This window comes from Gadus chalcogrammus, chromosome 20 (assembly GCF_026213295.1).
Source record: "Gadus chalcogrammus isolate NIFS_2021 chromosome 20, NIFS_Gcha_1.0, whole genome shotgun sequence".
Classification (NCBI taxonomy): Eukaryota; Metazoa; Chordata; class Actinopteri; order Gadiformes; family Gadidae; genus Gadus; species Gadus chalcogrammus.
The window spans coordinates 23,908,841-23,933,339 of record NC_079431.1 but is presented as its reverse complement, the minus strand read 5'-3'; the positions used below and the strand labels follow the sequence as shown (position 1 = coordinate 23,933,339).

Sequence of the window (24,499 nt, the reverse complement as noted above, 5' to 3'; positions counted from 1 at the left end):
CAGGCAGCAGGCAGCGCACGGTTCTGTCTACTACAGATTGATGTGGAAGTGGAAGAACCAGAGACGTCGGAGAACCCGACGAAGTCCTTTGTGATTCATTATATCGTCTGGACGTGCACACAGCTTTTGGCCGTGATAATATGTATTATTTGATATAGATATCTATGTATTATATTATATTATTTAGATATAGAGCTCCAGGACTGTAACGCAAGTGTTGTACACACGTCGGACTCTCGTCTCTGGTATTTCTCCAACTAGACCCGTAGTGGGGGTTATCTCAGCCATGGTTGAGAATGAATTGGGGGAAAGGAACTTTGGCTTTGACTCCCTGAAGTCATGAAACACGACATGGAGGAGAAAGGGATTGTTGACCGCGGTCGCCTCCCACAAGAGGGTCCCAGTGTCCGCAGTCAACCTGATGACCTCTGAAGGTTGAGGAGATGTCCTCAGCCCTAACTGCTGCTGAATGGGAGCTCACGGTGGAAATCTGCTGTCTGCCTAGACCTGATCAAACCATAGACAAAGTAACTCCTCAAGATGTTCAGCTTCAGCTGTGGATATCATCTATAATGGTGCAAGAGTGTTCTGTAAATGGTTGTCCAGTTGTAATAGTATAAGCTGTATGAAGTATACTAGTATAATGTTGCGTTGAAGGACAGTGAGATATGCATGTAAGACATAGCTCTAATTATTAAAGAGATGATATAGCCTATGTATTTATTATTTTACAGTCTGAGGAATATGAACATCTTGAACGAGTCCACATTTTCAAAACTTGTGTGATTTAGGAATAACAAAAACCAGGAGGGTTGAGGCTGGAGAGAGGGGCTCCAGTGAGTGGATCAACTGAGTGGATGTTGTGTAAACGCAGGAGCTCTGCATAATGCCGGAGGGTTGGCGTGTTGTTCCAGGACATGTTCTTCAGTCCCGTGCCAAACCAAAGAGCCGACGCAGCTCTTTGTCTCTTCCGTGTAATCCTCACTCCCAACAAGCGCCGACGGGACGCATGTACACGATTAAAGCATCAAACAGAAAAGCCCAAACCTTTCCCCACGTGTTCATTGGTAACGCTTCTGTTCATAGATACGAACCGGTCGAGTTCGTGACTAGATCAGCACTTAACGCTTGAATAATTCAACAAAGACAACAGGAATCACTGAGCTCCCTGATTACACGGCACATACCTCATAACTGTTCAAGGAGACGACAGAGAGACCCCATCTAAACACTCTGCACCCTGCCGGACATTATTCCTGTCACTTCAATGCCATGAGAAAGGATGTAAATGTAAAAAGGTGACAAGGAACAACAACAGCAGTTTGCAGGGAATAGATTTTTCTGCGCACTACTCAGACACAGTCATATTTATATTTATATTCCCGCACTACAAATTCCACACAGTCACTTTACTGGTTTGCAGTTATATGTAGCATGTTGTTGTTGTTGTTGTTGTTGATTTTTTTGTTATTATTGTCGCTCTATGTTGCACCTTATGTTCTTGGGAAACGCTATTTCATTTCACTGTATACTGTGTATATGGCTGAAATGACAATAAATTATCTTGAATCTTGAATCTTGAAATATGGATACCAAGAATGTACATTATGATTATGTATTTTCAAAAGATCTGCCATTCTATGATTCAGTCTTTCTGTTATGGCGAGTCTGATTATTCAGACGGAACACGCCACAGAAGCAGTCAGGACGGGCTGCAGCCTCTCATAGTTCCCCGCTCCCTGCAGAAAGTAAGCACTTAAGTGACCTCCTGCTGGGAGCACGTTTTTAAGTGGATCCGTCTGCAAACCTGATAAGAAAAAAGGCATCTTTCATGGGCATGAAAAAAAGATTTATCAAAGAGCATATCTGATTTTGCTACTCAGGAAGAGAAAGATGCAGCCTCTGCAAGCTGCTTCAGGGGGTGAGGCCATAAGATGGAGACAAAGGAACCCAAGAAAGAAGGAATGTAGCCCGAACGGCCATCAGGTAACGGCCAGACCATCACTACAGAACGGAGTCCAGGGGTACCGCCTCGTATCATAGAGTGATCTTCATAAACCATACCATCATGACGGACCAATCCTTCAGACCCAGTGTATATCAAACAACACAAGATCTAATCTAATTGGGGGTTCACCACCAAATATAAACCCAAATATATATATAATATATATATATATAATAATGACAACTGCAAAACAATTCCTACAAATAAAACAACAAGATTTTTATTCAATCCCGGACATCCCAGATGCACTTCACAGACGACATGGCGGTCGGGTCCTCCCGCGCAGTCGGGTCCGGGCCGCCCCTCCTCTTCCCCCTCAGTCAGCGTCCTCCGGGACGGGGCCACGTCCCTCAGACCGTGGTGACCCTCATGACCAGCTCCCGCGGGGCGTCGCCAGGGGGGGCGCTTGGTGGGCCGCGGGGCTCCGGCGCCCTCAGGTGGCTGAGCAGGTTGAGGATGTTGTAGGGGCCATGTTGGTCCGGGGGTCCGGCCGCCTCGCCGGGGTCGCCCTGGGGCCCCGCCCCCCCACCGGACGTCACGGTGGAGCCCGGGGGTGAGGAGACCCCAACCATCAGGGAGACGGTGGAGGAGGATGCCCCCACCCCGGGGGGCTGGGAGTCTGCCCCCGGACCCGGCGGAGAGAGAGTCCTGTCGCCGGCGGCCGGGTCCTTCAGGTCCTCGCGGTCCTGAGATTTGTCATAGTTCAGGACCTTCCACTGCTGGTTGACTGCCTGCCAGCGGTGGAAGATACGGAACACCGACGGGCCCTCGTGGATGATGAGCGCTGGGGAGGAGAGAGACCAGTAAGACCATCACACATCACACTGTTGAACCAAGAGTCAGACTATCACACTGACCCTAGAGAACCAGGAGTCAGACCATCACACATCACACTGGTGAACCAGGAATCAGACCATCACACATCACACTGGTGAACCAGGAGTCAGACCATCACACTGGCCCTGGTGAACCAGGAGTCAGACCATCATACTGACCCTAGAGAACCAGGAGAACCTGTGGAGAGATCTGAACAGGGGTTAGATGATGACCCTGACTGGTGAACCACTAGGTTGAGAATATCATTGAGACAAAGAGTCTGCAGTGTTGAGGACTCTTAGAGCCGTCATTGTCTGTCTTATCGCCTGTATCTTTACTATCTGACTGCGACTGGCCCTCTATGGAGGCAGACCCCCTAGATGCGAGCTATAGTTCTTCTAATCCTTTAGGAGTTCTATAGAAACGCACCTTGTGAGAATTTTGTTAGGTGAATGGTTTAGATGTTGGCTAAGCCCTGGACAGACGAAAACGGAACTGTTTCCAGGTACAGTCCCTTGGTGAATGTCTTACCACTGCAGTTGTGGGGCGTAAAAGAGGTTTGAGGTTTGGGAAGAAAGTCTGAGTATTCATTCTGTGGGTTTGCTCAATAAAGTCTTATCACAGTTGGGGATTGCTTATTGATTCGTCCTCATTGCACCCGGAATGCAAGAACATGGAAATCAATCTGTTACAAGCAATGCTTGGATTTCTCTCTTTATATTTGACAGGCCTTTTATTTTCACTTAGGAATCACAAAAATCTCACTATTACTAAAATATGTACTAAACTAACTGCGACTGTGCCGCAAACCCAACTGCCCCACGCGGACAATCAAGTTATCTACTATAACTATTTAAGTGCACAATTCTACTTATTTGCTCCTAATGCATGATTATATAAAAACTGCAGTCACTGCCCCCCCCCCCCTCTCTCTCTCTCGCTCGCTCTCTTCCTCCCTGGTTGTATGCCTCTATCTCTCTCTCTCTTCCTTTCTGGTTATTCTCTCTCTCTCTTCCTCCCTGGTCGTCTGTCTCTCTATGTCTCTGTCAGTGTTTAGACAGGGAGGGCATGGAGTCCTCCCTGCCCAGTCTTCTGGGTGTGAAGCTAACCCCTGGAGGAGGTGAGTTAATGATTGCACACGCTTCCAGCTCTTCAACCAGACAATTAATCTGCTGCGCCTGCAGTGGCAGGAGTTTTTAGCATTATTTGATTCCAAAAAGTGAGATGTAGAAGTGAGATGCCATCATCACATCTATCCCATTGGGTGCAGAGCCATCACAGAGGCAGCTGGAGACAGGCCTACATGCCGTCAGTTGGGGGGAAAGGGTAAGGTAAGGGTACTGGATGCCGAGTGGTGAAATGTGGACCTCGTGTGACAGATTCTAGGCACATTTGTGGTCTGGGTGTGTTGGCAGGGAAAAGGAATTTTATGTTTAGTCCTGTGCTGCAAACATTGGTATGCCTTTTACTTGCATATAAACAACTCAGTCCTTAAATTTGACATTTGTATTCCTTAAAGAATTGAGCCAATTCCATCATCCTGTCCATCTCTCCACACATATTTTAAATAACTGCCTGGGGAGCCTGACACCGCCTGAGATTGAATTGATTTCTGAGCTGGAAACACCAATATTATAAACACAAATACTACACAACTTGAGCAGGAAGAATGTAGGAATCTCCAACACAAGTCGACCACTTGAACTTGGGCCTTTGCCCCACAGACGGTGGGGTGAAGGCGTTGGGTCACCTTCTTATTGACTGTGAACTGTCAATGAGACTTATCTCCAGCTCTCCTTCCTTTGAGGAGACCCCTGGGGACAGGATTAACGTGCACCTTGAACTGATCTCATCAAATCTCCTATTGGGCTAGGCGACCAGCATTCGCCTGGGCACACGACACCATCTCTGGAACTGAATGACCCCGGGGCCACGCCCCCTCACCGATGCACACGATGTCCATGAAGCCGTACATCCCGTAGCAGATCTGGAAGAGCAGGTCCTGCCGCTGCCAGCGCGCCGAGGGGCTGAAGGACGACCATACCAGCCAGGAGATGCTGGCCATGAGGAACAGAGAGCCCAGGACGGCCGCCGCGATCTGCACCTTCTCGATCATCGTCAGGGAGATGGCCTGCCACTGGTGGGGGGGGGGGGGGGGGGAAACAGGGTAAGGGTGGGGGCCTGCCGCTGTGTGTGTACCTGTGTGTACATGTGTGTGTGTCTGCGTACTGTGTGAATGTGTGGGTACATGTGTGTGTGTCTGTGTACTGTGTGAATTTGTGTGTACGTGTGTACGTGTGTGTGTGTGTGTGTGTGTCTACTGGGTGAGTGTGTTTCTGAGAGAGAGAAATGCAAGACCCCATGGGAGTGCCTGGGAACATTTTCAGTTAGCAAAGACTAGGTTCTTAAAGGTCCCATGGCATGCCACCAGGTGTGGTGTGATTAGCCGTTACAAGCCGTTTTGGAAATCTGCCCCTTATGACATCACAGGTGGGCGTGTCCACCTAGATGTGTGACGGCTAGATGAGCAACGTTTGCTACAGTCCACTGGGTAGGCTGGTAGACTGATCTATCCAGCACACATTTAGGTGGACACGCCCACCTGTGATGTCATAAGGGGCAGATTTCCAAACAGGCTTGTACCGGCTAATCACACCATACCTGGTGTGGCATGCCATGGGACCTTTAAAAAGAGTCTTTGGGGCAAATGATATGGATGATCCCACCAGCCAAATACTGGTGGGGGCGTCGGTCCGCAACCGCATTTGCATTATTATATTCAGTAGGTGCTACACGTGAACCTCCTAAGATGGCGCAATTTGATTGGTTCACTGTCTCGGGATATTGGGCAATATCCCACGATTGAGATTGCAATCTCGGGATATTGTTTTCAGCGTATTCTCATTCATTCAATATGATTCCCAGTTAACAGAAGATTTGTTTTGATGTAAAGATCAATTAAAGATCAGATTGTTTCTCTATATTATTAGATCTTCACATGCGTACACAGCCTCCTCCCAGACGTCCCTCTCGTGCTCAGGACTCACCTGCAGGGGGTTCTTGGTGCTGATGGCGATCACCTGGTACTTATAGTAACAGAGCTCGCAGGCCCAGGACCCTCGCTCGCTGATCCACCTGATGAGACAGGGGTGGTGGGTGCAGCGCACCGAGCCGCAGCACCGACACGGGCTCAGCAGCTCCCCCTGCAGGCAGCGGGCGGGAGTCAGTGTCAGGACCAACACCATAACACTAACACTGTCACCATCCCCACCAACACCTTCACCAACCCCACCAACACTGTCAGATCAACACGACATCAACCCCACCAACACTGTCATCAACCCCACCCACACCGTCACCAACCCCACCAACACCATCATCCACAGACCAACACCACTGGCTCGCAGACTGCTAGTGATCGTCCACCTTTGTAGGTTTGATTTGAGAGTCAGCACCAACACCAACATTAACACCCAAACTATTGATACCAAGAAAGCTGAGTCTCTCGGCTACAAAGCCTTTGGTTTAACGGAGCACATTTAGAACATGGGATATCAGAGCCAAAGTCATGCAATAAGATGTATGATAAAGCATATTGTGTGGTGTCAGGCAAGCCACCCCAGTGAGGCCCCTGCAGCTCCTCAGCGACTTGTAGCAGCTCCACAGTTGCTCACCGGCCAGCTCTACACTTTAAAGATGAACTGAACTGAAATTTGAAGTTTAATTTATATAACAGATGTATTGTCTGCCTTCTCATTGGTACAATACCTAAAAATGGCTGAACATGCTAAAAGGGATTCAATTGTACAGTGAAATTGTTACAGGGTGCCGCCATGTTGGATTTCAACAATCAGCTACGTCACTGGCAAGCAGTGTAGCCACAGTTACCTTGAAAAAGTAATCTGATTACTGATAACTAGTTACTCCTTAAAATAGTAACTTAGTTACTTTACTGATTACTTGATTTTAAAAGTAACTAAGTTAGATTACAAGTTACTTTATCAGTTACATTTAGCTGCGAAAACACCCCCTGCCGCCTCAAAATAAAAAATTACAACCGGTTTTTTAAAGTCGTTTATTTAACCCGGAGCTTGGGGTAATCAATTAAACACTAACAGAGGAGGCAAAAATACAAAAGGAAAAGGACCATTGGGTGCTGTCCAAATCAAAGAAATGAATATAACCAAAGAGAAGCTCCCTAAATACACGTGCGCCTAGTGTTTCTTAACAAAGGTGTAACTGCGTGTCGGTTTTCGATAACCTTCAACAACCTTACCCTGGCCCAGTTCCCTGGTAGCTTACAAGAGCCTCAATCCAGTAACAAGGTACGGCCACACCAACCGCGTTACTCGCGTTAGGGGCATTTTTGCATAGGGAACCATTGGTATAGGCGCGAAGACGCGTCAAACACGTTGAAGCGTCGCGTTAGGGGCGTTAGACGCGGCAGACGCACGTAATTACGCACGTAAACGCAGTAACGCGCCCAACGCACCAACGCCCGGAGTTCAAAAAATGTAACTTTCAACGCTCCAACGCGTGACGCTTAGCCGCGATAGCCAATCAGCGTGGAGCTTGACCCAACGTCACTGGCAGAGAGTAGTGACGCTTGCACAGAAGCATACGGCCGACATCTTTCTTTATTCTGGGTGGAAATAGTAACATAGTTACGCCATTAAATGCGTTTATGGAAACATTTTTAGCGAGAAATGTGCATTTTACTTTCATAATGTTCGCTCGGTGAATGTGAAGGATGTTTGGTTTGATAGTTATGACGAAGAGGGAACGCTCCGTTCACTTGCATGGACATGGACTCATCTAGCTGCGTTGGCGCGTTGACGCGTTGGAAGCGTTGAACCATCACACAATGATCAAGCGTCAGGTTAGGCGCGTTACTCGCGTTATCCAACACGAATAACGCGTTTGGTGAGGCCGTAGCGTTAGGGGCGTTAGACGCGGCAGACGCACGTAATTACGCACGTCAACGCGCCAATGCAGCTAGATGAGTCCATGTCCATGCAAGTGAACGGAGCGTTCCCTCTTCGTCATAACTATCAAACCAAACATCCTTCAAATTCACTGAGCGAACATTATGAAAGTAAAATGCACATTTCTCGCTAATTTTTTTTCCATAAACGCATTTAATGGCGTAACTATGTTACTATTTCCACCCAGAATAAAGAAAGATGTCGGCCGTATGCTTCTGTGCAAGCGTCACTACTCTCTGCCAGTGACGTCGGGTCAAGCTCCACGCTGATTGGCTATCGCGGCTAAGCGTCACGCATTGGTGCGTTGGGCGCGTTACTGCGTTTACGTGCGTAATTACGTGCGTCTGCCGCGTCCAACGCCCCTAACTGTGTGTTCACAACAAACGCGAAATCTTTCGCCCGTTCGCGTTGTCGCCGAAGTTTTGTCGCGCCACACATCATAATCTGTCGCTGTGCAAGTTTTGTCGAATTTGTCACGCCACAACAAGATAACCACCATTGCATGTCTTTACCTTTTGTGGAAGAGGGAGAGACGTCGGAGGACCCGACGAAGTATATTCATAATATTGTAATGATCACGGAAGAGGCAGTGAATGAAGTATTGAATAAACAGAGATTTATTAGATAGGCCTACCTAATAAACCGTTGGAACACATAAGACCGGAAACATAGCAACGCCGGTAAACAAACCCCGAGAAGCCCAATCCCTATGAGAGCTCCCCGCGCTACGGCCATCCGGAGGCGCACAGAGCTTTTGGCCGTGATATTATGCATACAAATATTATTATATACCATTATATGATATATAGAGCTCCGGGAATCGCAAACGGCAACATTCACTTTCTCCTCCATGCTGCAGTTCACCCCGGACTGCTCTGCACTGAGTTTGACAGTTGAACGCTGATTGGCTGTTACGTTACACATGTGACTCAGTGGCCACGCTGTTGAACGCTGATTGGCTGTCATCACGCGAAATTCACGTCAAAGTTCAAATATTTCAACTCGAGCGAATTGCTCGCGCCACAAATCCTCGTGAACGCGCTCGCCTGTGCACGGCGAATGTGTGGCGCGACAAATCAAAACTTGTCACCGGTTTTCTCTCGCGAAAAATTCGCCCGATACGCGTCTATACGTTCACTTTGTATGGGATCCTGTCGCCCGTCACGTTTGGTGTGAACACACAGAAACGCGACGCTTCAACGCGTGTAACGCGTCTACGCGCCTATACCAATGGTTCCCTATGCAAAAATGCAGATTTTCGACGCCCCTAACGCGAGTAATGCGGTTGGTGTGGCCGTACCTTTAGACGCGGCAGACGCAATTATACGTAATCAAGCACGTAAACGCAGTAGCGCGCCCAACGCACCAACGCCTGGAGTTCAAAAAATGTAACTTTCACCGCTCCAACGTGTGACGATTAGCCGCGATAGCCAATCAGCGACCCGACGTCACTGGCAGAGAGTAGTGACGCTTGCACAGAAGCATACCGCCGACATCTTTCTTTATTCTGGGTGGAAATAGTAACATAGTTACGCCATTAAATGCGTTTATGGAAAAAAAATTAGCGAGAAATGTGCATTTTACTTTCATAATGTTCGCTCAGTGAATGTGAAGGATGTTTGGTTTGATAGTTATGACGAAGAGGGAACGCTCCGTTCACTTGCATGAACATGGACTCATCTAGCTGCGTTGGCGCGTTGGAAGCGTTGAACCATCACACAATTATCAAGCATCAGGTTAGGCGCGTTACTCGCGTTATCTTAATACCGCCCGTATTTTGTCTTCCTGGATCCTCGGCTTTCCGATGCAGCAACCAATCACGTCCGGGGAAAGGCACATCAAAACTAACATAATTTTAAACAAATCCCATGCATTGAAAAACACATGGTCATTTGCATGGCCATCGACAAACGGAGGGTTTTACCCATGAGGGCGGGGCGTCGGTCCGCAACCGTAACAGAGACGCCTCACACGCACACGCACTCTCACACAAACAGGCAGACAGACAGACAGACGGACAGACACACACACCACACCATCGCTCCCAATCCAATCGGTAAAAAAATTGTAACGCACAGTGTCTTTGATGACTAACTTTAATCTGATTACTGGTTTGGAAATAGTAACGCGTTAGATTACTCGTTACTGAAAAAAGTGGTCCGAGGCCAGTAACGCGTTACTAATTAACGCGTTACTGGCATCACGGTCCGTGTACTTTGCGGCCAATGGATTTTCGTTTTGAAATGAGAAAACCAAAATCGGGAAACGAGCTGTTTCCCGATTACCATATAGAGATAGGAAAACAAAAATCCGAAAATGACCCATTTTCCGAATTTTGTTTTGATAATAGAAAACGGAAAACGGTAAAACGACCAGTTATCTGATTTTTTTTGATGTGCTTAAACATGGACATCGGGAATTAAAATACTGCGTGGAAATCTTCTTTCTCAATTTTGCGAAGATTTTGTGTTGTGACCCGGAAGTTGCTCTCACAAGCTTAACCGTTACATGCATGGAATGGAAATGGAGAGCTTCATATTGTTTCGCGGACCCAAACGGCTGACTATGAAGCAAGAGGACATGTCTGCAGACAAAATTTGCAGGATTCTTCAGGTGATTTTCTTCAGGTGAGGTTACTTTTCAACTTATAATTGACACTTTTATCCATTGCAAAAAAAATGCTCACACAGTTCACAGCGCCTTAGCTTGGTGGCATGTCATTCTACGACAGGTAGAATGAGTTAATGTTAGCATAGCCGTGGCTATTTTTTGAGCGCAAAATCGTTTTTTGACTTCCCACATGCAATTTTACAAACGGTAACATTAACATTTTGATTTTAACATTAACTCATTTGTTGGAGAGACTAGTGATGTACTAGTAGTGGTAATAATACTGTTTAGGGATGTTCTCTCAACTAGATTGATTAGTTAGCATAGTTCGCTAAATATCTAACTGCCAGGGCTCGCAAATATCTAGCCAATCTTTCATTCAAGATGCCGTGTGAAAGACGTTGTTGTCACTTGTCAGTCACAGGACACATGGTGCTAAAGAAGCCGTCAGCTTTACTGTCAGGGAATGTGAACAAGGTAGTTTGCCACACCAGCTGGCGAAAGGAAGACTAGATTGTGTCATGGTGTGGTCAATGGTTGTTTGACAATAAAGAGACATTTTCAACCATCCACTAAAACAATGGCTAAGAAGCCCAAATCATTTCTGTTTGATTTGAAAAGATAAGAAACATTTGTATTCAACCAAACAATAGCTAAAAAGCCCGAATTCTTTTTGGGATGATGATATATTAATGTTCCATATGGAAAAGCAAAGAGAACTGCTAAAGACTTGGCGCTCTGAGATTCTTCTGAACAAACTTCTGAAGAGTGCGTTACAAATAAAATTAATTTATAATTATTATAATTATTATTAAAGAACTGCTGAGTTGCAGCACCATTGTTTTAGTTTTTCATTAATGAAAAAAGAAAACATGTTAAATGTATATATCCGTCTTTTGTCATGATTAATATACAGAGAAAATCGGTAATATGTGATAAATCATGATTAATCCACAGATTAATCCACACTTTTTTTTTAATCATTTCACAGCCCTAATATATATATGAATTGTTTTAAGTATGTTGACCTGCGATGTATATTTGTTATGGAAACACGGGATTAGCATTAGTATTTGTACTATTTAATTACAATGTTTTTTAATCCTTTATGGTATTTTTCATTTAATTCTATTAAACAGGTCAGTTGCAGCAGTCTTTATATCACGGACGACTCCAACACGGCAATATTTCCAGAGCCAGCATGCCATTTTTCAATAATTAATCTAACTAATCGCAGTCATTATGAGGTCCACGGCGATGCAGAGCACCTTCCACCCGCTGCTGGTGCTCCTGCTTTTGGGTTCATGCGCCGACCCTCACCGGCTTCTGCTTCTGCCACATCTTTTTCTGCGTCTGGTTTTTCCACTGAAACACCACCACCACCACCACGAGCTGGAACTCCACGAGCTAGTGGAGCTAGCTTGTCCCATGGAAGATCATTCCAAAGGTTACTTGTTAAATATGTAACTGATCTCTGCTGCTAAAATCTCGTCCTATAATATATAAATATCATTTTAGGCCCATAGGTGTGATTTTAAGACGGTCTGATTTATTCCCAGGTCAATCCATCTGGCAGAAATTGTTAATGAGAAACTCAGTCCTTCCAGGACAGTAGGCTAGTTGTGCGCTTTTTGGAAGCTGAGGCCTGCGTTGAACGAATTTCGGCCAAAGTTCAAGATGCCGTGGGCTCTGATGAGCCTATTACCTTGACGGACACCCAAGGAAACGAAATAATGGACTCTGAGGGCACAAGAAGTAAGTTGTATGATCAGAAACTTGCTTCTAATTTGTGGTTTCTAATAAACCTTAATGTTGATTTTAAAGGAGTCATTGATTGCGAAAAAACAAATTTACCTTGTCACAGTTGATTAACGACAGTTCAGTGGGTAAAATGTACATACAATGAACCCTTAAAGTCCATTGACACTTCTTTCATATGCAAATCTCACAATTAAAAACCGGTAGGTATGTAAAGCAGGATTTGCTAAGAAGATGTAGCTGAAAAGGTGCTGTTCTGACCCTTTGTTCATTACAACCGCAAGCTGTAGTATTATGTTGTTGCTATCCTCCCTGTTTCTATTATCGGTAGATGTGATGGTTTAGTTTATTGGCAATGTGGCTAACGTTATTTCATGTCCCTGACTGTGTTTCATTCAAATAAATAACACGTGTTTGTTTACAGCCCAACCAATGTTACATACCCTATTCGGAGACCGTAAGGAACCGTGTGAAATACCCCCAAAAAGTCAATGACCCCTTTTAAAAACAGAAGTGAAGTTAATGTTTTCTGACTTCTTAGGTTCCCAGTTCTGGAAACAGAACTCAAGAAAAATATATGCTGTGCCTGAAAGTGACTTTGTGGAGTTTCAGAATGGGAGAAGAGCTAAAACAAGGTAATACAACATTTGATCTGTAGGCAAATTCATATATGAACTAAAACTTCCTGAAGGAAATACCAGTGTAATGCAAAAGTTAAGAAAGGAAAAATAAAAGAAAGTACAGTGGAAGAATAATTATTATTTGAACTTAATTTGGTCTGCTTTTTTGAGTGATGATCATGAATGAAGTCATTATGATTCAATTACAAGGGCGTAACCACGCATTCTTTGGGGGGGTCGTGTCCCCCCCAATGTTGAGAAAATACTAACCTGTCCCCCCCAATATACAGCAGGATAGAATGTAAAATATATGTTCTCTTTTATGAACCCTGTCAATGGATCGGTCTCTTGTTATGTCTTATTTATAGGGCTGCAACAACGAATCGATAAAATCGATAAAAATCCTTCAACTCCTTCAACTCAGTATCCGTCTAGTCCAACCTAAAACTCTGTCAGCTGCTGCTGCTGCAGACGTTGTGCAGAGGGGCTCGGAGTCGGCACCGCGTGCATCAACATCAGTCATTCAAAGCAGAGGTAGTAATCACGCAACCGGACGGTGTAGAAAGTCCCGTCAGTTAAAAATAGCAATGCAGTTTTTAAATCCATGTTAAAATCGGCAGGATATAGAGCTAGTTAGCTATGTGATGTGTTCAGGTCGGCTCAGTAATATGATTGATGCGTTCAAATGCAACAGAAAAATAATAATAATAGTTGAGATTTTGGTGAAAACTTGTTTTCCCAGTAATATAAAATAGATAGTAAAGATAGAATTAGGACCTGTTTAATGTCCTATCTTGAACTATCATCTTATCAGCAATTAAAGCAATATTACAAGTTCTATTTCAAGGAGTCTCGAAAATGGTATCAATAGGTTTGACCGGTTAACCATGGCCATCCCTTAAATACATATAAAAGTATATCATACATTGTATGTTTTTTTTTGTGTTATCCCAGTTATTGTTATTATTTTTTATTATTATTTAATATTACTTTTAATAGTTCCGGGACGTTCGAGAAATAACCTGGTGTTTTTACACTTCAGTCTGCACTGTGAATTTGAAGTAATGTTCGGTTTTTGAATAAAGATGCGGCAATTCCAAATGTTTCTTTTTTTTATCCGATTCATCGATTAATCGAAAAAATAATCGACAGATTAATCGATTATTAAAATAATCGTTAGTTGCAGCCCTACTTATTTATTTTCAATTTATTTCCGTTTGTTAAGTGTGTGAATCCCCCCTCCTAATTGTACACTTGTGCGATTTAGTTTGAAACCACCTCGCGACTTTCTGCGTTGTCATGGTTACCCCACACTCTTTCTTCAGTGAGAGCCAAGAAAGTAAAGTTGAGTAATGGAGGATTTGAGGTTACCTAAAAAGCAGAAGAAACTGGACCAACAGCCAAGCATACGCAGTTTTTTTCAGACAGTAAGTAACTTGATACCGAGCTTTGAGTAAGCAAATAAAACGAGTAGCCTCGTAAAAGCAGAATATTAAATATAGCTCATGAAGGTCAGTCGCTGTTCTTTCGATAAAATGACATGGTTACGATGCAGGCAGCACAGAGAGAAGGAGAGAGACAGGCATGCTGAAAGCAGTGGCCAGACAGGGACATGCTCTGAACATGCAGGTGATCAGGTGAGTCATTTGAATGTAAGTAACGTTATTTAACGTGTTGGAGAGGAGGTAACGGACAATTTAAGGTTACTTAAAAAGCGGATAAAACTGGACCAGCAGCCGAGCGTACACGGTTTTTTTTTCTCCAGACAATTAGTAGCTTGATACCGAGCTAAATGTGTGAGCAAATAAAACGAGTAGCCTAATTAAAATATGAGTCGCTGTTTTTTCTGATAAAATGACGTGTGGTCACAATGCAGGCGATAAGGTGAGAATTCTGAATGTGAGACTAGACAGCCTTACAACATTGTTTATAACCTGGGCCTACATGTCAGCAATACATAAAAGTAGCCTACTTCTAATACAAGCAGAATATATAGTAAATAATAAAAAATTGGACCCCCCCAATGTCTAAACCATGGTTACGCCCTTGTTCAATTATATGACAACAATGTCTCATAGGTTGACGCTTTTACAGAGTAAAATAAAGATTTATAAAATATTCAGAAAGATATTCAAACATTTGTTCATATGCACCATTTGAAAAAAATCTTTAATCCTTTCTTTTCTGTTCATACATTTAAGTCGAAGGGATGGAGATTCAAGCCTGCAGGAGGTCCTTGGACGACCAGCTGAAGCAAGCCGCCGGGAGTCTCCAAGAGGTCACTAATTCAATCAACCAGCTGCCTCAGCTGGCCAAGTCTCAAAAGGAGGAGATCATGGCAAATGTCGGTTTGCAGCCCTTAAAAGAAGCCTTTGCATGTCTTGTGTGTAAAGGTACGTGTAAGATATGTAACAGTAGGTCATTCTACAGTACAAAACATAGCCGCCTGCCACCCTCAAGCACTGCGCTGACCAGCTGTCACGGGTGTTCATCGCCATCTTCAACATTCACTCGGCGATAAAACACACTTCTGATTGCTTACAGTTAATTTCCTTCTATATTGCAACTAACAATTAAATGTTATTTTCTGCATCAATTTATAATCTATATTTTTTTAACCTTGCAGCTGTAATGGCGGATCCCATGTTCGCCACATGCTGTGAATCGATAATTGGATGTCGTACCTGTGTGGAGCTGTGGTTAGTCACATCAGACCACTGCTTGAAATGCAGGGCAGGAGACTTTGAAAATAAAATACATGAAGTGAAGGGTCTCTCTGCTGCCTTGTCACTTTTCAAGGAGAGAGAAATTGATTTGATTTGATAGATAATTGTTTGTTATTGTTTGTTATGTTTACATTACTGGAACTACCTCAGTTTGTTTGTTGGATGTTATTATGGGTACATGACCAGAAAGATGTTGTTTGTTGTAATGTTTATATTGTGTGTGACCGTTTTAAAAAAAAGAAAAGAAAAAAAAGACAACTTCCACTTTATCATTGTTGTAATAAAATGTTATTTTTGGTATACTGCTTCTTCATTGACCATTGCAGGTCACTGTGTAACAGGTCGCACATGTCTTGAGGTGATATCAATCAGAGACCTCACTGCATTTTTAAAAGGGCCATAGTTATGGTTAACCACATTTTGGTAGAGGGATAGCAAATCAAAGAGAGAACCAAACTCAGTTTCAGTCCATTGTTGGGCTTCTTCAGAGGGGAAAGGATCACTTCCAAAAATGGATTCTCTTTTCAAGGCTGATCCCATTTCCTGCTGATACAGGTCAGCTGCAACTGCACCGACTGGCAGAAGGTCCTCAGAAAGTTTTGCAGGACACCCTTCTTTAGCCAGTTCGTTTGGTATTCCCCTTCCTGCAAGACAGTAAAGTGAGTAGTGAGATTAAAGGGGTTACACTTGTGGGGAGGTAATCATTTTGCCAATGATGTTTTGACTTGTTATTTTAGTTGTCTTTCACAGCATATTGGAGTTGACAATAATGACTAAGCTTCATTCAGATGGGGGTCATTCCTACAAAATTCACCCAATGTAAATGCCCTCAAATTAAAGATGAATGTCTGTGCTTTGAGCATGTATTCATTTACATTCAACTCCAAACCTGTAGAAGTCATCTAAAATAGCAAGAACATGGTCAACGTCCAAAAAACTTGATTCTAACTAATAACATGTTTTACTAATTGAATCTGCCCCTCTAACGTTAGTACTGGATTTGCAGTGTTGCAATTTGAGCTACACATTTGTGAATCAATTTCAGATTGAACTCTACAATAGAACATCAAAATTAATTTACACTGCTTTATTAGCAAGTTATGCCTGTAATACAGCCAGTAAAATGAAATTAATCATACCTGGGATCCTGTGTGCATTCCATGCCTGTACGACATTTGTGATGCCAATCCTAGCCAGCTGGCATGTCAGGTTTGACACACAATACCTGGATGTGTTGTCCTCCATGTCCAGTTCCTCCATGTCCACCAGCTGTACCAGAGCTGTCTTCAAAGGGTAGTTGACTCGAGCATTCACCTCCGACCACATTCTCTCTATCACATGGTTCTGTGCAGGTTATAAGGATAGTGTCAGTCTGCCTGCCCTCATTAGAAATACGCCTCAATGGCAAGAAACCAGGATTCATTTTTAACAACACATTTATTTTACCCTTGTAGAAGGTGTCTGAAGGTAGGGCTGCCTTTGAGTATTGTGTCGATGTTCTGCCAGTTTTTCCTGGATGAATAAAGCCAGATAGAATTCTTTCCCACAGTCAACTCTGACCTGGTCCCATAGTCCATAGGAAAGAACAGCAGGCCTGAAGATAAATCACCGACAAACATAAAATATACATAAACAGCATCAGTCTCTTAGCCATGGCCAGCTAAAGTGACAATTACATTTTTTTGTCAAAATTGGAATGATATCAATAATAGTAAAACTGGAAAATGAACTAAGAAACTGGAAGAGGGAAAAAGTTTTTTGTTTTTTCCAAATTAATTATTTCCATATTACAAATCTAGGTTTTAACCTTTTTTAATGTACTTGTTCAAGTCTGGGTCCTCCTAAGGAGACAACTTTGGGTTCCACCTTACAAAGTCTGTGAAGTTCATTTACCGGTACACTTCCTCATAAATCACGATGTTGTTCTTTATTGGCATGGTCGATAGCCATAACATGAGTCACTCCAAACATAACAAGCTTCTCATTCTGATCTACATGCAGCTTGTGACCCATGTATTCTGCATTGTAGGGTATGGGGTTCAGATTCCGGGCACCCTAAAATATAAGAATTACATTATAATAAAAACTCAATAATCTTTCATTCGTATGATTAGAATATCAACTCGTATGTTCTATTGAAATGTAGAAAACACAATGCTATTTGACCTTACCTGCTGTCTTGCATTGTGGTAGGGTTGATGAATACTTCTCAACACATTGCCCACTCTGCCTTCAGAAGCTTTAACCCCTTTTGCGGATAGATATCCAGTCATCATTTTTCGACCAAAAGACGATCCAGTCTGGGGGGGGGGTAGGTATGATGTTTAGCATACATAATATATATACATATTATAAAACAATTGGGTTCTATCGAGTTATTAAGCTGTTTCTGATTGGACGAGAGACGTTCCATGAGTTGGAATATCCCAGGACATCCCAACTCGGACTTTCACAGCTAATAATAAATCTGTCATGGTGTGTGTGTTTCCCTGTGTTTCCCTCCTGTGTTGATTACTGCTCCCTCCCCTAATGTGTCTCAGCTGTTCCTCGTTGTGGTTGTTATTTAAGCCCTTGTCTTTCCTTTATTCCTGGTGCTGTCATTGTGGTTGTTAGTCCTGCGTGTTCCGTGTTCCCTGTTGTCTCCCGAGTTCCCTGTTGTCTCCCGAGTTCCCTGATTCCTGTGCCTTAGCCTTTAGGCGTGATTAAAGTGCCGTTTTCCTGAAACCGTCTGCGTCTGGGTCCTACCTGCCTGCCTGCACCCGCAGCTCCTTAACAGAATGACAGCACCAACAATGGACCCAGCGGACGATCAAGTTAGCCGTGAGTGGGAGGATTTATTTATTATGAAGGCAATGGATTTTGGGAGGGTTTGGGGTACCACCCGGTTCCTCCTGGCACTCCAGCTCCCGCACTGACTCCGGTCCCCGAGCCCTGTCCGGTTCCTGAGCCCACTCCTCGCCTTCCCGAGGGGGCCCGCCCCCTGCTCCTTCCAGAGGGGTACCGGCCTCTGCTCCTTCCGGAGGGGGTCCGCCCTCCAGACCGTCCAGGGGAGGCACACCCTCCGCTCCTGCCTGTGGGGGCCCTCCTCCACTCCTTCCCGAGGGGGGTTCCCCTTCAAGGCCTTCCACCAGAGGGGACCCGCCCTCTACCTGGCCTTCCACCAGAGGGGACCCGCCCTCCTACCTGGCCTTCCTCCTGAGGGGGTCCGCCCTCTACCTGGCCTTCCTCCTGAGGGTACCCGCCCTCTACCTTGCCTTCCAGTGGGGACCCGCCCGCTACCCTCGCCTTCGCCGGCCTCCTGAGGGGTTCCGCCTTCACCGCTGCCGGCCTTCTGAGGGGGTTCTTTGCCACTGCAGGCCTCCTGAGGGACTGAGCCCTCATCGTCCTTGCCGCCGGCCTCCTGAAGGGTTCCGCCTTCACTCTGCCTCTGCTTGCCCCCCAGGCCATCCGTCTGAGGCTCCCTGCCATGCCCTGGGGCAGTTTTCTGGCCGCCCGCCTGACGTCCCTCGGCTCTGCCCCAGTCCATTTATTTTTTTTACTTTCTTCGTTGTTTTGCTTGTCGTGGGTCGCCTGGGAGTCGACCCTTAAGGGGGGGGTACTGTCATGGTGTGTGTGTTTTTCCCTGTGTTTCCCTCCTGTGTTGATTACTGCTCCCTCCCCTAATGTGTCTCAGCTGTTCCTCGTTGTGGTTGTTATTTAAGCCCTTGTCTTTCCTTTGTTCCTTGTGCTGTCATTGTGGTTGTTAGTCCTGCGTCTGCCGTGTTCCCTGTTGTCTCCCGAGTTCCCTGTTGTCTCCCGAGTTCCCTGATTCCTGTGCCTTAGCCTTTAGGCGTGATTAAAGTGCCGTTTTCCTGAAACCGTCTGCGTCTGGGTCCTACCTGCCTGCCTGCACCCGCAGCTCCTTAACAAAATCACTCTGCGATGAAACATTCTAAAGCGCGTTGATGATAACTGTTAGTTCTTGTAATTCCAAACCAAGACGTTGACTGGAACTATTTTTTGTTGCGGAGAAACAATGGTGAAATTAACATTTTTAAATCAATAACTTCGTGTTGAAATGTTAATTGGTTGAATATAAAATTGTTTTATAAAGGCAATATAGTACTCGTGCGAGTGGGGTAGGTAAGGGATATTGTTACCTGCTGTAGCCTGTTACCTACGGCCGAACACCACCCGTGAGAATATCCCTTACCTACCCCACTCGCAGCCTACTATATTGCTTAAATATATATATTTAATTATAAATAAATCATCTTAGTTTAAATGTTATACTAAATGTTACATTTGATAATAATGTGATTAAGACGTGCATTTTTTTAAAATACAGAAATATTTTCTGTTGATTAACAACCAACTTGTTTATGAATTAAATCCAAAAATTGCATTAGCACCAGTCAGATGCCCGACTTTGCATATAACTGTGGTCAGCTTTTTATGTAAGAGTAGCATTCCTTTGTATGTTTAACAAAAGCGGTAATCGTGAAAGGTGGATGATAAAAAAAAACCTACCTCGAGAATACCTTCAGCGACTTCAACTTCAAGTTGACTATCAGGGCAGAAGTCGCTGACAAGCACCTGCTAGATTTTGGTTTTCTCGTTTCAAAACGAAAATCCATTGGCTGCAAAGGACCCGGTCCGTGTACTTTGCGGCCAATGGATTTTCGTTTTGAAATGAGAAAACCAAAATCGGGAAACGAGCTGTTTCCCGATTACCATATAGAGATAGGAAACAAAAATCCGAAAATGACACATTTTCCGAATTTGTTTGATAATAGAACCGGAACGGTAAAACGACCAGTCATCTGATTTTCTTGATGTGCTTAAACATGGACATCGGGAATTAAATACTGCGTGGAAATCTTCTTTCCTCAATTTTGCGAATATTTTTGTGTTGTGACCCGGAAGCTATCAGTAGTTGGCGCGCGGTGTATTTAATTTGGAGCCAAGCTATCAGTAGTTGGCGGTGTATTTAATTTGGAGCCAGACATCCTTGAGACGCACCTCAAAATGGCATTGCACGAATATGCAGGTTTATTTCAGAACACCGAAATAATGGAATGTCCTGTGGGGATTATCGCCACTGCGTTATGCACCCAGTTTGGAACTACACGGGGGTTTTCCGAGAGGAATGTGCGGAGGTGGTGTGCTGAGCAGGGGCTTGTCAGGGCTTGTCAGGGACCAATTATCTCACTACTCACTTTACTGTCTTGCAGGAAGGGGAATACCAAACGAACTGGCTAAAGAAGGGTGTCCTGCAAAACTTTCTGAGGACCTTCTGCCAGTCGGTTCAGTTGCAGCTGACCTGTATCAGCAGGAAATGGGATCAGCCTTGAAAAGAGAATCCATTTTGGAAGTGATCCTTTCCCCTCTGAAGAAGCCCAACAATGGACTGAAACTGAGTTTGGTTCTCTCTTTGATTTGCTATCCCCTCTTCCAAAATGTGGTTAACCATAACTATGGCCCTTTTAAAAATGCAGTGAGGTCTCTGATTGATATCACCTCAAGACATGTGCGACCTGTTACACAGTGACCTGCAATGGTCAATGAAGAAGCAGTATACCAAAATAACATTTTATTACAACAATGATAAAGTGGAAGTTGTCTTTTTTCTTTTCTTTTTTTTTAAACGGTCACACACAATATAAACATTACAACAAACAACATCTTTCTGGTCATGTACCCATAATAACATCCAACAAACAAACTGAGGTAGTTCCAGTAATGTAAACATAACAAACAATAACAAACAATTATCTATCAAATCAAATCAATTTCTCTCTCCTTGAAAAGTGACAAGGCAGCAGAGAGACCCTTCACTTCATGTATTTTATTCTCCTGCCCTGCATTTCAAGCAGTGGTCTGATGTGACTAACCACAGCTCCACACAGGTACGACATCCAATTATCGATTCACAGCATGTGGCGAACATGGGATCTGCCATTACAGCTGCAAGGTTAAAAAAAAAAATTATAAATTGATGCAGAAAATAACATTTAATTGTAGTTGCAATATAGAAGGAAATTAACTAAGCAATCAGAAGTGTGTTTTATCGCAGAGTGAATGTTGAAGATGGCGATGAACACCCGTGACAGCTGGTCAGCGCAGTGCTTGAGGGTGGCAGGCGGCTATGTTTTGTACTGTAGAATGACCTACTGTTACATATCTTACACGTACCTTTACACACAAGACATGCAAAGGCTTCCTTTAAGGGCTGCAAACCGACATTTGCCATTATCTCCTCCTTTTGAGACTTGGCCAGCTGAGACAGCTGGTTGATTGAATTAGTGACCTCTTGGAGACTCCCAGCGGCTTGCTTCAGCTGGTCAACACGTCCAAGGACCTCCTGCAGGCTTGAATCTCCATCCCTTCGACTTAAATGTATGAACAGAAAAGAAAGGATTAAAGATTTTTTTCAAATGGTGCATATGAACAAATGTTGAATATCTTTCTGAATATTTTATAAATCTTAATTTACTCTGTAAAAGCGTCAACCTATGAGACATTGTTGTCATATAATTGAATCATAATGACTTCATTCATGATCATCACTCAAAAAAGCAGACCAAATTAAGTTCAAATAATAATTATTCTTCCACTCTACTTTCTTTTTCCTTTCTTAACTTTTGCATTACACTGGTATTTCCTTCAGGAAGTTTTAGTTCATATATGAATTTGCCTACAGATCAAATGTTGTATTACCTTGTTTTAGCTCTTCTCCCATTCTGAAACTCCACAAAGTCACTTTCAGGCACAGCATATATTTTTCTTGAGTTCTGTTTCCAGAACTGGGAACCTAAGAAGTCAGAAAACATTAACTTCACTTCTGTTTTTAAAAGGGGTCATTGACTTTTTGGGGTATTTCACACGGTTCCTTACGGTCTCCGAATAGGGTATGTAACATTGGTTGGGCTGTAAACAAACACGTGTTATTTATTGAATGAAACACAGTCAGGGACATGAAATAACGTTAGCCACATTGCCAATAAACTAAACCATCACATCTACCGATAATAGAAACAGGGAGGATACGTTAGCAACAACATAATACTACAGCTTGCGGTTGTAATGAACAAAGGGTCAGAACAGCACCTTTTCAGCTACATCTTCTTAGCAAATCCTGCTTTACATACCTACCGGTTTCTAATTGTGAGATTTGCATATGAAAGAAGTGTCAATGGACTTTAAGGGTTCATTGTATGTACATTTTACCCACTGAACTGTCGTTAATCAACTGTGACAAGGTAAATTTGTTTTTTTGCAATCAATGACTCCTTTAAAATCAACATTAAGGTTTATTAGAAACCACAAATTAGAAGCAAGTTTCTGATCATACAACTTACTTCTTGTGCCCTCAGAGTCCATTATTTCGTTTCCTTGGGTGTCCGTCAAGGTAATAGGCTCATCAGAGCCCACGTCATCTTGAACTTTGGCCGAAATTCGTTCAACGCAGGCCTCAGCTTCCAAAAAGCGCACAACTACTGTCCTGGAAGGACTGAGTTTCTCATTAACAATTTCTGCCAGATGGATTGACCTGGGGATAAATCAGACCGTCTTAAAATCACACCTATGGGCCTAAAATGATATTTATATATTATAGGACGAGATTTTAGCAGCAGAGATCAGTTACATATTTAACAAGTTACATATTTAACAAGTAACCTTTGGAATGATCTTCCCTGGAACAAGCTAGCTCCACTAGCTCGTGGAGTTCCAGCTCGTGGTGGTGGTGGTGGTGTTTCAGTGGAAAAACCAGACGCAGAAAAAGATGTGGCAGAAGCAGAAGCCGGTGAGGGTCGGCGCATGAACCCAAAAGCAGGGGCACCAGCAGCGGGTGGAAGGTGCTCTGCATCGCCGTGGACCTCATAATGACTGCGATTAGTCAGATTAATTATTGAAAAATGGCCTGCTGGCTCTGGAAATATTGCCGTGTTGGAGTCGTCCGTGATATAAAGACTGCTGCAACTGACCTGTTTAATAGAATTAAATGAAAAATACCATAAAGGATTAAAAAACATTGTAATTAAATAGTACAAATACTACTAATCCCGTGTTTCCATAACAAATATACATCACAGGTCAACATACTTAAAACAATTCATATATACATTAGGGCTGTGAAATGATAAAAAAAAAAGTGTGGATTAATCTGTGGATTAATCATGATTTATCACATATTACCGATTTTCTCTGTATATTAATCATGACAAAGACGGATATATACATTTAACATGTTTTCTTTTTTCATTAATGAAAAACTAAAACAATGGTGCTGCAACTCAGCAGTTCTTTAATAATAATTCATTTTATTTGTAACGCACTCTTCAGAAGTTTGTTCAGAAGAATCTCAGAGCGCCAAGTCTTTAGCAGTTCTCTTTGCTTTTCCATATGGAACATTAATATATCATCATCCCAAAAAGAATTCGGGCTTTTTAGCTATTGTTTGGTTGAATACAAATGTTTCTTATCTTTTCAAATCAAACAGAAATGATTTGGGCTTCTTAGCCAGTGGATGGTTGAAAATGTCTCTTTATTGTCAAACAACCATTGACCACACCATGACACAATATAGTCTTCCTTTCGCCAGCTGGTGTGGCAAACTACCTTGTTCACATTCCCTGATAGTAAAGCTGACGGCTTCTTTAGCACCATGTGTCCTGTGACTGACAAGTGACAACAACGTCTTCACACGGCATTGTGGATGAAGGAGTGGCTAGATATTTGCGAGCCCTGGCAGTTAGATATTTAGCGAACTATGCTAACTAATCAATCTAGTTGAGAGAACATCCCTAAACAGTTATGTCATGTCAACTAGTATTATTACCACTACTAGTACATCACTAGTCTCTCCAACAAATGAGTTATTGTTAAAATCAAAATGTTAATGTTACCGTTTGTAAAATTGCATGTGGGAAGTCAAAAACTATTTTGCGCTCAAAAATAGCCGCGGCTATGCTAACATTAACTCATTCTACCTGT

The 24,499-nt window shown here is 43.5% G+C and overlaps 1 protein-coding gene and 2 long non-coding RNA genes across 3 annotated transcripts in view; all 3 read right to left on the bottom strand.

Moving 5' to 3' along the window:
• Window positions 1–2,358: 2,358 nt before the first annotated feature.
• The window catches only part of marchf4b (membrane associated ring-CH-type finger 4b), a 54,948-nt gene continuing 32,807 nt past the window's right edge, over window positions 2,359–24,499 (bottom strand). The window contains exons 2-4 of the mRNA XM_056579614.1: window positions 5,872–6,027; window positions 4,769–4,961; window positions 2,359–2,792 (exon numbers count right to left, since the gene is read on the bottom strand). Of these exons, the coding sequence (XP_056435589.1) occupies window positions 2,359–2,792; window positions 4,769–4,961; window positions 5,872–6,027 (783 nt within the window). The remainder of the gene's footprint in view (window positions 2,793–4,768; window positions 4,962–5,871; window positions 6,028–24,499) is intronic.
• On the bottom strand, window positions 14,824–17,983 carry LOC130373249 (uncharacterized). Its single transcript, XR_008893501.1, has 5 exons — window positions 17,695–17,983; window positions 17,417–17,578; window positions 16,970–17,117; window positions 16,663–16,867; window positions 14,824–16,167 (listed from the first exon to the last, which is right to left on the bottom strand). It is a non-coding gene; the product is annotated as an uncharacterized LOC130373249 (long non-coding RNA).
• LOC130373251 (uncharacterized) lies at window positions 21,159–22,370 on the bottom strand. Its single transcript, XR_008893502.1, has 3 exons — window positions 22,223–22,370; window positions 21,698–21,894; window positions 21,159–21,469 (listed from the first exon to the last, which is right to left on the bottom strand). It is a non-coding gene; the product is annotated as an uncharacterized LOC130373251 (long non-coding RNA).